The following is a 13242-nucleotide window of genomic DNA, read 5'->3' as shown; positions in this document are numbered from 1 at the left end:
CCTATAAATACTTTAAAAAATAGATTTTACCAAAACAAAAACAAAAACAAAAACATACAGAGGGTCCATTTTTGAGTCCAGGTACACAAGCAAGAAGGTAGCAGCCTTGTAGTTTGAGGAATCTCAAAACAGATACACAACTTCATGCCTCCAGCCAAGGCTTTAGTGCCTCGTATCTTCCGATGTCTACCTAAGCCAAAAGCTTATACCCGGTTGAGGCTAAGAGTGAGTATAGCTGAAGGGTGAGGGCTGACAGGTTAAATGTCACAGGTGGATAAGGCTCCTGAGGATTATCTACCATCAGTCCAAGAGCAACACCTCAGCCCAACTCAGTACCTTTGCAGCATCTAAGTTGCCTTAATTCCAATATTAGTGAGACTAAATATTGTGGTTATTTAAAATCCCGCTAGTGGTTTTAATGCATTTATAGCTTTGTCCAGAGTCAATTATTTTCTCAAATGGAACTATTCAGTGCCAAAAATTCATTCCATTTAGTGTTTTTGTAAATCTCAAATCATTAAGACACAGCCCCTCCAGCCCCCAGGATTCTAGCTTAGCAAGTCGATAGAGAAGCTCAATGATCTGCATTTTTACTAAACTTCTGAAGTGACTCTGGCACAGAGTTACACTGGCGACACTTTGAGAACACCACCTCTAGGACAGGGAAGTGAAAGAGATGGCTTTCACCTCTGACCTGCAAGACACACAAATTCAAGTTTTAGACAGACCCAAGTTTGTTTACATAAAAAGCAAACTGAGCAAACTGAGCCCTTTGGGCACACATTTCAAAGAAGAAAAAGAATCATACTGAAAATATTTATGATTTAATCAGTGTCAAAATATAGATATCGGGGAAAAAACATTCGTAATCAATATGTGCTGTTTTCTACTTCAGGTACCAGAAAGGGAAAGCATAAACTTTAGGATTTCATTGTCTCTTGGTAAAACAAAAAAAAATCCCACCTAGAAGTGACCCAGCAGTTCAAAGGACTCTAAGCCTCCAAAGGTTCCCAGGTAGCAGAGCTGGCTTGTACCAGTAGACCAGGAAAGAACGCGTTCGTTGTTGGTACTGACCCACTTAATTTAGTGTGGAACCTAGAGTCTTGCCTGATTTGATTTCGTTTTTCTTCTCATCAGGGGAACTATTCACTAGGCACATAATGGCTTGAAAAGAAAACATGCCATTTTAACTTGACATTCATTTGCACCCATCATACATGCCTCAGAAACTTTGCCCCACTTCCTCATAATCCCTCTCCAAGGCTGCCAGATCTTCCCTGGCCTCCAAGAACTCTGCTTCTTCCATGCCTTCTCTGAGGTACCAGTGCAGAAATGCTCTCTTGGCATACATGAGGTCAAACTTGTGGTCCAGGCGGGCCCAGGCCTCCACGATTGCTGTGGTGTTGCTCAGCATGCAGACGGCCCGGTGGACTTTGGCCAGGTCCCCACCTGGCATCACCGTGGGCGGCCGATTGTTGATGCCCACCTTGAAACCAGTTGGACACCAATCTACAAACTGAACAGAGTGCCTCGACTTCGTGGCTGCGATTGCTGCATTCACTTCCTTAGGGACCACGTCCCCTCTATAGAGTAGGCAGCAGGCCATGTACTTCCCAAGCCGAGGATCGCACTTGACCAGCTGGTTGGAGGACTCAAAGCAGGCGGTGGTGATGTCTGACACGGAGAACTGCTCACGGTAGGCTTTGTCAGCAGAGACGATGGGGGCGAAGGCTGTCATGGGGAAATGTATTCTCGGATAAGGTACTAGGTTGGTCTGGAATTCAATTAGGTCCACATTCAAGGGCCCTTCAAACCGGAGGGAGGCAGTGATGGAAGATACTGCCTGAACCATCAATCTATTGATGCTGGCATAAGAGGGGCGTTCAACACCGAGTTTCCGTTGGCATATATCGTAGATGGCCTCGTTGTCCACTATGAAGGTACAGTCCGTGTGCTCTGTGGTGGAGTGGGTGGTGAGGACACAGTTATAAGGCTCTACCACAGCAGTGGAGATCCTGGGGGCTGGGTAGACCGAGAACTCCAGCTTAGTCTTTCTGCTGTATTCTCCTGTGAGCCTCTCCATTAAGAGAGATGTAAACCCTGAACCAGTGCCTCCTCCAAAGCTTCGGAAAATCAAAAATCCCTGAAGTCCACCACACTGTTCTGCCTGAGAAAAGTAAATGAGATGTGAGAATTCAGCTTTATAAATCCAGAAGCAGTGAATTGGACTGTAGTGGTAGGATACAACAGGTTTCCCCAAAACAAAAACTTTCAGAAAGGACTCCTTTGCCATTGTTAACTCCACCACAAACATAGCTACTTCGAAATACTCTCAAGGGGACTTATGCAGTAGGCAAAGCACTTCAGAGCTTTATTATAAGCAGAGCATAAATATCCACCTGTCTTTCACTGACCTCTGTGCACTTATCTGTATGTGGTTGCAAGCAAGGCCCTTATCAATAACAAAGAAAATGACAAAACATTGAAGCAAAATAACATTCCCCCCACGTCTATGCTCCACCTGGCATGCTGGTGTAAAAGGCGTTGTAGTAGCTAACAAATATGCCAAATACCAAAACCCTTACTCAGCAAAGGGTCTCCAGACTCAGGCTCCTAAAGAGGAATTAACTGGCAGTGAATAGAGTCACGCAGCTCCAGACAGGGAGTGCCTCTTGCTAACTTCATAAACATCAGTTACTCTTGGAAAATGACACGTTACTCTTGGAAAGTGACAAGTTTTAGAGTGCTATGGGAGTCTCTCATAACAAGATGAACCCTGTGTTAGGAGAAGCAGGGATGATCGGGTGATCAGGGGACCCCCAGTAAGTGTACAGGTCCCTATCCCCTTCCTACTAACAAGGGGAAATCTAAGCCAAGATGAGGACCCCTCCCCAGTTCTGAGCACCCAGGCGAATGACCAGGGAGAGACGGTGGCGATGGTGACAGCAGATAATGCTTGTGAGTTCTGCTGCAGGACCCCACATGCCCCAGGCACAGCCTACTCGGAGGCGAGGGGGAGCCACTTGCCAGCTTCCGGGTCCTCTCCAGCACGAGGTCGATGACCTTCGACCCCACAGAGTAACGGCCTCGCGCATAGTTGTTGGCAGCATCCTCCTTTCCGCTAAGGAGCTGCTCAGGGTGGAAGAGTGAACGGTGCTGGCCCGTCCGGATCCCATCTGCAGAGAGTGAAAGGAGGTCGGTGCACTCAGTACAATTCAGCCGTCGACCTGCCGCTATTCCTCCGGGGGCCTCCCTGTACGTGACCCCCATGCTTTCTCTCAATGTTGTGGTCCAGGAATGGAATTTAGGTAGTGCTGAATTAGCCTGTCTTAGCCCAGGAAAAGTGGAATTTTTTACATAGACATGGAAAGTATGTTTTTCTACCACACACCCCTTATTAGTTTCCCAGGGCTGCCATAACCAATGACAACAAACATCGTGGCTTAAAACAATAGGAATTTATTTCCTAACAGCTCCAGAGGCCAGAAGTCTAACACCAAGGTGTTGGTAGGCTTCGTTCCTGCTGCAGGCCCCAGGGAGCGTCTGGTCCAAACATCTCTCCTGGCACCTGGTGACTCACAATTCTTAGCTCTCCCTGGCTTCTAGCTATCCCCTTCCAATCTCTACCTCTGGCATACAAGCCTTTTCGCCTGTGTGGGTATCTGTGCTCTCTCCTCTGATAAGGACACAATTCTTTAGCATTAGGGCGCACCCTAATCCTGGAGGACCTCATTTTAACTAACTACATTGACGAAGACATTGTTTCCAAATAAAGTCACATTCTGGGGTTGCAGATGGATATGAATTTAGGGGGACACGCTTCAACCCACTGCCCACCCTAGGACACATTGGCATTTCGAGACAACTATTTTTATCTACAAATAGCCAACTGTGTGCTGCAAAAGCACACAGAAAGGCATATCCAGGGTGCAGTGACTCACACCTATAATCCCAGCACTTTGGAAGGCTGAGGCAGGTGGATCACCTGAGGTCAGGAGCTCGAGACCAGCCTGGCCAACATGGTGAAACTCTATCTCTACTAAAAATACAGAAAATTAGACAGGCGTGGTGGTGGTCACCTGTAATCCCAGCTACTCGGGAGACTGAGGCAGGAGAATCACTTGAACCCAGGAGGTTGCAGCGAGCCGAGATCATGCCACTGCACTCCAGCCTGGACAACAAGAGTGAAATTCTGTCTCAAAAAAAGTAAAATAAAATAAAATAAATTTAAAAACTAAAGGTATATCCATCTTTTAAATCTGCTTTAAAAGAGGATTTAACAGGCAAGGCACGGCAAACTCAAATGCCCACACGACCCAAACGCCGAGTGCATAAATGCATGACGCAGGACAATTGGCGTTAAGATGTTGGCAGTATCCAATACAACTGAGGGCAACCCATGCCAGGTCTCATTGCCTTTTAAAACCCTGGGCAGCATGCCCTACTCCCCCACCTTAGAATTACTCAAATAGCATTATTCCTGATGATTAAGCAGCAGTGTTTCAGGCCTAAGTAGGCTTTGGGACTGCTGCCCTGGTTACTGTGGGATACTGCATTGCTTAGTAGTTAAATGCATGTTTCAAGAATCAGTTTCCTGGGTTCCTATCTTGCCTCCCTCACTAAGCTAGAGAGAAGTTACTTAGTCAATGATTTTAGCTCATAAATAAGGATTATAACAAGATCTACCCCATTGAGCTGTTACGAGAACATAGGGCACAACGCACGGCCCATATAACAACAGCAATTATAAGTAACAATGATAGAACTGGCTTCATGACATGCATTTATGCAGATTTACCTCATTATACACCACCAGCCTTGGCAGCAGATAGCTGAGCCAGTCCTAGGAGCTCACAGCCTAAGGAGAGATGCATTGTGTTTCTGTTTAATAAGAGCACAATTGTTTTTCAATTCACCGTGCCTTCCTGTGGGTGACCAAGAATTTCTAAACTCCAATTTGGCAACCTCTCAAATAATATTTATTAAAATTGAGTTTAAATAACTTTTAACTAGCTTACACACAAACCGCCCCCAGAGCTAGGATGTTTAAAAGATGTATTTATAAACAAGATATAAGTGAATGCTTCATTCTGGGTGGACTATTTTTCTTCTCACCTGAAGCTATAAGGCTGCATTCAGGCTAGGGAGGTAATTTACGGAAGCTTCCTTCTTCATGACAACGTTGGGTCGGGATCTTGAGGGTCAATAGCTTCACAAATTACTTCCATAAAATCCATTATCTCAGGGCTTAGTGGTTGCAGCACCTGCCGTTCATCAGTAATCCATGCCATCCATTCTAACTTCCCGGGCACAGGTTGCTGAGGGGCTTTAGTACCCAGCATGGTGCCCTCAATCAACATCCTCAGAGACTTCAATGGTTTTTGAACAATTATGCGATGGCTCCTTAGCTTCCTTAACTACAGTGTCATTCTACTGCACTCCACTTCAATCACCATCACTCAGAACTCTCCTACTGCCAAAATCCTAAACATGCAAATTCCTTTCTCTGACCACAACTTCCTCACTTTGCCCTAACTTCACCCTTGAGCCTGCCCCTGACCATCTTCCCAGCCTCGTCCCCTGCTTTGCGCTCCTGTTCACACCGATGCCTGGCCACGCTGAACTCCTGGTTGCACTTGCGGGGCATTCCTTCATGACTCTGAATTTGCAGATGCTGTCCCCTCATGAGAAGGTGTGTGAGGCTGGGTGTGGTGGCTCATGCCTGGAATCCCAGCACTTTGGGAGGCCAAGGTGAGAGCATTGTTTGAGGTCAGGAGTTTGAAACTAGCCTGGGCAATATAGTGAGACACTATCTCTATAAAAAACAAAAAATTGCCCTGGCACAGTGGCTCTTGCCTATAATCCCAGCAGTCTGGGAGGCCGAGGCAGGTGGATTACTGGAAGTCAGGAGTTCCAGACCAACCTGGCCAACATGGTGAAACCCCATCTCTACTAAAAATACAAAATTAGCAGGGCGTGCACCTGTAATCCCAGCTACTCGGGAGGCTGAGGCAGGAGAATCACTTGAACCCGGGAGTCGGAGGTTGCAGTGAGCAGCAATAATGTCATTGCACTCCAGCCTGGGCAAAAAGAGCAAAACTCTGTCTCAAAAAAATAAATTAAAAAAAAACTTATCCACATGTAGTGACATGTGCCTGTAGTCCAAGCTACTCAGGAGCCCAAAGTGGGAGGATTGCTTGAGCCCAGGAGTTCACTGAGCTATGATTATGCCACTGCACTCCAGTCTGGGTGACAGAGCGAGACCCAGTCTCTAGCTCTAAAAAACAAACAAACATATTTGATGACTCCCTAGTTATTCATTCCTTCCGCCTTGCAGAGCAAGCTTGTCCATCCCGCAGCCCCCAGGCTGCGTGCCGCCCAGGATGGCTTTGAATGCATTCCCACACAAATTGGTAAACGTTCTTAAAACATTATGAGATTGTTTTGCGATTATATGTGTGGCCCAAGATAATTCTTCTTCTTCCAGTGTGTCCCAGGGAGGCCAAATTATTGGACACCCCTGTTGTAGAAATGTCTATTAAGTTGTATCATACACAATAAAATTAACTTTTTTAGGTCAAAAGATAGTCATACACTGGCAATTATGGCTCAATTTCAACAGTATTGTTATAACTATTTATATTTTCTTCTTCACTAGATTAGGCTACTTTCCTGTTGAAAGACAACAGATTTAATAAGAAGGCAAACCTAGGACCAAACACAGCTCTACTCTCATAACTCAGTGATCTTAGGCAAGTTCCTTGACTTCCCCAAGATTTATAAAGTTCCTAGTCTATAAATTGAGGATGATAATAGTGTCTCCTGACAGAGTGCTGAAAGAATTAGAAGAAAATACCTGTGCAGGTCTCCTACTAGTAAACAATAGCTGCTGTGGACTAAATGACTGTGTCCCCCCAAAATTCATGCATTGAATCCCTAGTCCCCGATGTGATGGTATCTGGAGGTGAGTCTTTGTCAGTAAGTCGGTCATAAGGGTAGGACTTCACTATGGGATTAGGGCCCATATAAGAAAAGATCTATTTCTCTGCCATATGAGAATACAGTGAGAAGGTAGCCAGCCATCTGCAAGCTGGGAAGAGAGCCTTCACCCGAAGCTGACCACTGGGCACCCTGGTCTCAGACTTCCAGCCTCCAGAATTGTGAGAAATCAACAACTGTTGTGTAAGCCACCGAGTCCGTGGTGTTCTGATACAGCAGTCCCAGCTGACCAATACAGGCATCTTCACATCAAGGGCAAAAATCAGCATTTATTCATCTTTGTACTCCCATCACCCAGCTGAAGTGTTTATGGGGTTGTATTCAATTCCTTCTTACCACGACCTTGAATTCATCAGCCTCTCCTTTTCTCCACCCCTCCCACTCTCTCAGTCAACAGCCGGCACCAAGGGACAGCGAAGTAAATGAATGACTTTCAAAGTGGATGCCCCAGTTCCCACTTGAGCCTTCCAAGCTGGTACCACATGGAGCACAGGGGAGCTGTCGCTTCTGAGCCCCACCCAAATTGTAGATTCATGAACAAACCAGCAAGTGTTATTGCCTTAAACCACTAAATGTAGGGGAAGTTTATTACACACCAACAAATAATGGGATGCACAACATCAAACCCAAATCTACCCCACTCTCTAGCTTTTCTCTTACGTCAGTAAGAGCCCCTTCTCTCTCCTGTATTTTTCTAGCTCCAGCTGAAGAGTTTTTGCATGACATACTACAAAGTGTATTGTTAGTAATTGCACTGTTTTTCCCATAACTAGAGTATATTTTTGGCCTCTTGTTCTTTTGGGATTCTTTTCAAATATTCTACTCTTTTTAAGCAGCTATCAAAAAACTTTTTGATTCTTTGCCAGTGCCTTCTGGCAAATGGCTCTCGAACCCAGGAAAAGACTTAGTGTTCTGTTATGATACACATGTGGATCAATTAGCAGGTCTTAATTCATTTCATCACACAGGTAAAGAAGGCTAATCTAGGCCAAGTGTGGTGGCTTACACCTGTAATCCCAGCACTTTGGGAGGCTAAGGCAGGTGGGTCACTTGAGGTCAGGAGTTCAAGACCAGCCTGGCCAATATGGTGAAAGTCCATCTCTACTAAAAATACAAAAATTATCCAGGCATGGTGGTGTGTGCTTGTAATCCCAGCTACTGGGAGGCTGAGGCAGGAGAATTGCTTGAACCCAGGAGGCGGAGGTTGCAGTGAGCCAAGATGGCACCACTGCACTTCCGCCTGAGTGACTCCATCTTAAAATAAATAAGTTAATTAAATTAAATTAAAATTTTAAAAAGCTAATCTAGTCTTCCCTTTGGCTGTGTTTGTCATGTTAATCACCCATGGCCATTGAGTAGGCCTCTACGTTTGGGAATGGCCCCTGTGATTTCGTTCAGATAGACCAGTATAACCTGATAATCCCACTCTCTTGATCTGAGTGTGGCTCCAGTTAAGTGCGCTAGAATGGAACACGTATTGTACCTATAACAGTTGGCTCCAAGTCCACGAAGAGTGCTCTAGGCACGTGCTTCCCAGCTCTTGTCTCACAGAAGAAGGTATCGAAAGACGCATTTGTGTGCTCCATTTTTGCATTTTCCAGCTGATCCGGTTGACTGTCGAGAACAATGCCGTTTGGCTGGATTCCATGTTCCAGGCAATAGAGTTCCCAGCAAGCGTCCCCAATCTGGATGCCAGCTTGACCGATGTGGATGGAAAGGCACTCCCTCTGAAATAAGTCATGGTGAGTTGGAACTGAGCAGGTGTTTAGACAACAGGAGATCTGTTACTCAGCACTTCTGGTTACAAATGACAGAAACCTAGCTAGCTTAAGGCCACGGAGGAATGTGTTATAAGGATAATCAAAAGTGTTTCATGGAAACCAAGACCCAGGGTCCAGCTAAGCTTCAGGGACAATTAAACCAGGGATTTAAATTCCATTAAAAAGTTTATTTTAACAACATAAATTAAGTACCTACTCTGTACTGGGCTAAGAATTGAATTAAGACAAACACACACACACACACACACACAAAAAAGCAAATCAAAATACAACTCATTTCACTTTATTCTTTTAATATGGGTGAGATGTGTGTGTGTGTGTGTGTAATTATATATATATATCAGGTAGACTTGTCTAGAAAGAAAATTAGCTAGTTATTGGAAAGAAATAAAACCAAAATCAATATATAGTCTTGTCAGGTACTAAAACTCATTGCAGATAAATTTAAAATATTATCTTTACCATTCATATGCACTCTGAATAAGGATGGATACACTAAACTTAAAACTAGTGGGAAATTTTACAAGGCAAAATGCAATCGATTTAACAATTCCAAAATGTAAAAGTTTTATAACAAACATATAGAGATAAAAATGGATTTTATATACATCAACTTTCTAAAAAAAAAAAAAAAAAACAAAACACTTAAGACATCCACTGGATAGGCAAATGATATAAACAAACAAATTACAAAAGAAAGACTCTAAAATGCAAAGATGTAGGCTGATGGCATTCACAGCAGCATAATTCATAAGCAGGAAAACCAAAAACAAATCTATTTAATCTAATCATTTATATATTGTTGGGCATTTAAAGGATGATACATCAACACAACAGCATGTTACGCAACCCTTAAATGTTTACCCCCCAAAAAAGATGAATGACATGGGAAATGCTTATAACATATTAAGTAAAAAGCACATAAGATGCATAATTGTATATAGAGTATGATGTCAAATCTGTTCAAAAGTAGGCACAAAAATCTAAAAGAAAATGCATCAAGATATTAAGTCTAGTAATACCTGGGTAGTGATTTTGTTTTCTTGTCTAAACTTTACTATTTCTTCCACCTTCATCAGCCTTCATATTCCCCCATCCCACTTCAAATCATATTTTTTTAAGGCAAACAACTGTTCTGTCAAACAGACAATGACCTACTTTTTTTAAGAGAAGGAAAGAAAAAGCTAAATCCTAAGAAATCTAAGGTAACAGCAGTTGCTGATCTTAATATTGACGTGGTTTGATTGACAGTGGTGCTGAAACAAATCTATTTGGGGCGTCTTGGAGAGTGAGACCCCCATGTCTTCCGCATCATCAGGACCCTTTGAGCTGTTCAACTACATAAGCTGAGGGGAAACCCCGCCCTTGTTCATGGCTACACTGCCCCAAAGCCTGAGATTCAACTGCTGAAAGACCTCAGACCTCCTGTCAATCCCTCATCTGTGGTCTACACAGGGGTCCCCAAGCCCCGGGCCACAGGCCAGTACCAGCCTGTGGCCTGTTAGGAACTGGACTTCACAGCAGGAGGTGAGCGGCAGGTGAGTGAGCATTACTGGCTGAGCTCTGCCTCCTGTCAGATCAGCGGCAGCATTAGACCCTCATAGGGGCACTAACCCTATTGTGAACTGTGCATGCAAGGGATCTAGGCTGCAGGCTCCTTATGAGAATCTAACTAAGGCCTGACAATCTGAGGTGGAACAGTTCCATCCAGAAACCATCCCCCACCACCGACTCCATGGAAAAATTGTGTTCCACAAAACTGGTTCCTGGTGCCAAAAACGTTGAGGACCAGTGGTCTATACAGACCACTAGTGAGAGGGAAGTAGGAAGAGGGCTCTGGTCGGCCACACCCCTACAGTCTGACTTGCACTCTGCTCATGTTTAGTGGCATCAAACCTTTGTACTTTGTCTCTGTGATTCACAAGGCATAATACAGCCCTCTTTGCTTCATGACCAATTCAAGTTCACTATCTTAGTAGGGCTTCCTTCTCGTTTCTTTTCTGTGCAACTATCAGTCTCTCTAATTTAGAAAGCACTTCACTTAGGACATACTAACATTCCACCTCTCAAAACAGCACATTCTGTTATAAACAGGCTTTGGATACCCCTTATCAGGCTTCAGATAACTTTAATCTTATTCTTCTCCCCTTCTGTAGGACTTAAAGTGCTGTAAATATATTAGCTGCTGTAATCTGATCAAAACTTGGCTCCTTAAAGTTAAAATTTTTAAAGGAGAGGGTGAATGTTCATTGTTTCTACATCATTAAAACCTCTTTGTAAAGTTTACATGTAGATTTCTCTGTCTTCTTCAGTGGCTGCCACCCAGTCCTGTGTTACAGTGACAAGTAAAATCCAGGTGTACATGTAGTATTTGTTCATAATATTGACAGTAAAAATAATCACTAATATAAAAATATATATATTGTTCCTCTTCACGTGGTCTGTTCAAGTGACTCAGAAAGCAGAGTGATGCTTTTCTTTTTGAGCTCAGCACAAATAGCCTGGCCTACCAAGCATCCTTGGTCTTTGAAGAAGCTTAGCTTATAACATAACTCTGTCCAAGGGTGTAGAAGACTATCTTCACCTTATTCTTCTCTTAGCCTCTCCCTTTTCTCCAAATTCTCTATGAAAATATTAGTCACACTATAAAATAGAAGACTATAAAATGCCCACTGAACGTCAACACTGATAAGTCATAGCACATTATTAAATGCTGCTATAAGGATTATTTGAATTACTAGAAGAACATAACTCTCAATTCAACTTTTAACTTTGAGATCTTTGTAGATTGATATGCAGTCGTAAGAAATAACATAGGAAGATCCCTTGTATCCCTTACCCACTTCCCCAGTGGAAATATCTTGCAATACCGTAATACAAAATCACACCCAGAATGTTGACAGTGATAGTCAGGATACAGAACATGCTATTATCACAAGTCTCTCTCATGTTGAAAGGCATAATTTTTAAAAGCAAAACAATTTAAAGTTTTTAAAATGTTGGACAGAGAGACCAATGGGGTGAGAAATCAAAGATAAAAAAGCAGTTCGAAATGTTGCTTCCATTGAAGAATTAAAAATTCAAAGATACTGAAAAACTGACACAGAATAAAGGGGAAATGGATCTGAAAAGGTCATTCCAAAACAGAATTATTGTAAGTTATTCTATTCATTGTGGTGCCCAAAGAACTAACCTCAAGTGAGGGCAAAGAAGATGTCTGCGCACTTTACCCTACCAGGCATTTATGAGGTCAGCCATAGTCTGAAGTCCTCAGAAACTCTTAACAGCATAACGAAAAGTGAAGCAATTAATATCTACAGAAAAATCAGCACTCTGAGCCTAAAACAAAGGTGAAAACTAAAGGAAGGAGAGGTTTTTGCTTCAGTGCTTCAGATAATGGTAGTAAGATACTACAAATCAACTGAGCTTTAACTTGAAAGAAGCAACATTACAGAGGAATAGATTACAGCCTGTCCACACCTGCTCCCAACTCATCTACAGGGATATTGAAAGAAACAAATGTTTCTTTACAAATGTCTTCTCTTGCATTACAATTTTATTAAGAATTGTTTGCTGTGGGAAAAGGGCTAAATAAGATTAGTAAAATTTTCTACAACAATGCATAGGCATGTAGTCACTTACCATGCTGATGAGAACGTGCCCCTCCTGCCCTGTAGTAATGATTGAGGAGCCTCCCAGCTGAGCTTTATCACAGGGCCCAGAAATGACTCCACCTGAGGGCTGGAGCTTCCTTCACTTAAAGCGGTACAGCTTCTTTTTAGTTTTCTAGTTATCTGGTCTCAGAGCAGCTGTGTTGGGCCTGAACAACCTGGGATAAAGTTTGTACACAACCACAGATGAACTACAGAGAGCTTATTCAAATCTGCGTCCAACTTATACCTATGTTGAAAAGAACATGTGTCTTTTAAAAATCACCCTTTGGGGTTAAGAATTTATTTAGCATTGGCAGAGAAAAGGAAAGAGTATGAGTAAAATTTGCTACCTTTTTCTATTGCATGAGTACTATATGAATATCTTCTTAAATAAATTTAAACAATCCCTGAATACATAGAGCAAACCAAGATAGTGTCCTTTTTACTTCTGTGTTCTATGCTTGCCTCTCAACCACTACCACATCCAAACATATGGGAATTTTCTGTTTTTATTATTATTGTCTTTTGAACTTTTATATTATTATACATAATATATACCTATGTTATTATTTTTTATTAATTGCACTAAGAGCAGGTAACACATCTTAACTGATTTCTCTCCTTATATATTTGCTAAAACTTCCTTTATATTCTACTATATGGTCAATTTTTGAAAATGTTCCTTGAGTGTTGAAAAGAATGTGCATTCTGCGTTTGTTGGATGCAATATTCTAGATAGACATATCATTCAATCAATCAATCTATTAAATCAAATGGATTTATTGTGTAGTCCAAATTTTCAGTATCAA

At 42.6% G+C, this 13242-nt stretch overlaps 1 protein-coding gene across 1 annotated transcript; it reads right to left on the bottom strand.

Annotated features, from left to right (window-relative positions):
* Nucleotides 1-802: 802 nt before the first annotated feature.
* On the bottom strand, nt 803-12459 carry TUBAL3 (tubulin, alpha-like 3). The gene is made up of 4 exons (XM_011974931.1): nt 12423-12459; nt 8483-8726; nt 3028-3176; nt 803-2167 (listed from the first exon to the last, which is right to left on the bottom strand). The coding sequence occupies exons 1-4, from the start codon at nt 12423-12425 to the stop codon at nt 1223-1225; spliced, it is 1341 nt and encodes a 446-aa protein (XP_011830321.1). The 5' UTR covers nt 12426-12459; the 3' UTR covers nt 803-1222.
* Between the last annotated feature and the right edge of the window lie 783 nt (nt 12460-13242).

This window comes from Mandrillus leucophaeus, unplaced genomic scaffold, assembly GCF_000951045.1.
Source record: "Mandrillus leucophaeus isolate KB7577 unplaced genomic scaffold, Mleu.le_1.0 Scaffold15, whole genome shotgun sequence".
Taxonomy (NCBI): domain Eukaryota; kingdom Metazoa; phylum Chordata; class Mammalia; order Primates; family Cercopithecidae; genus Mandrillus; species Mandrillus leucophaeus.
Note: the sequence above shows the minus strand (reverse complement) of the source record. Positions and strands in the feature narration are given on the sequence as shown.

What these genes read in the sequence shown, in the direction of transcription:
- TUBAL3 (XM_011974931.1), bottom strand. An exon ending in CTTGGAGCCAACTGTTATAG is followed by an intron (nt 3,177 to 8,482) that starts GTACAATACGTG and finishes CACTCTCTGCAG; the next exon opens with ATGGGATCCGGACGGGCCAG. An exon ending in TGGAGAGGACCCGGAAGCTG is followed by an intron (nt 2,168 to 3,027) that starts GCAAGTGGCTCC and finishes TACTTTTCTCAG; the next exon opens with GCAGAACAGTGTGGTGGACT.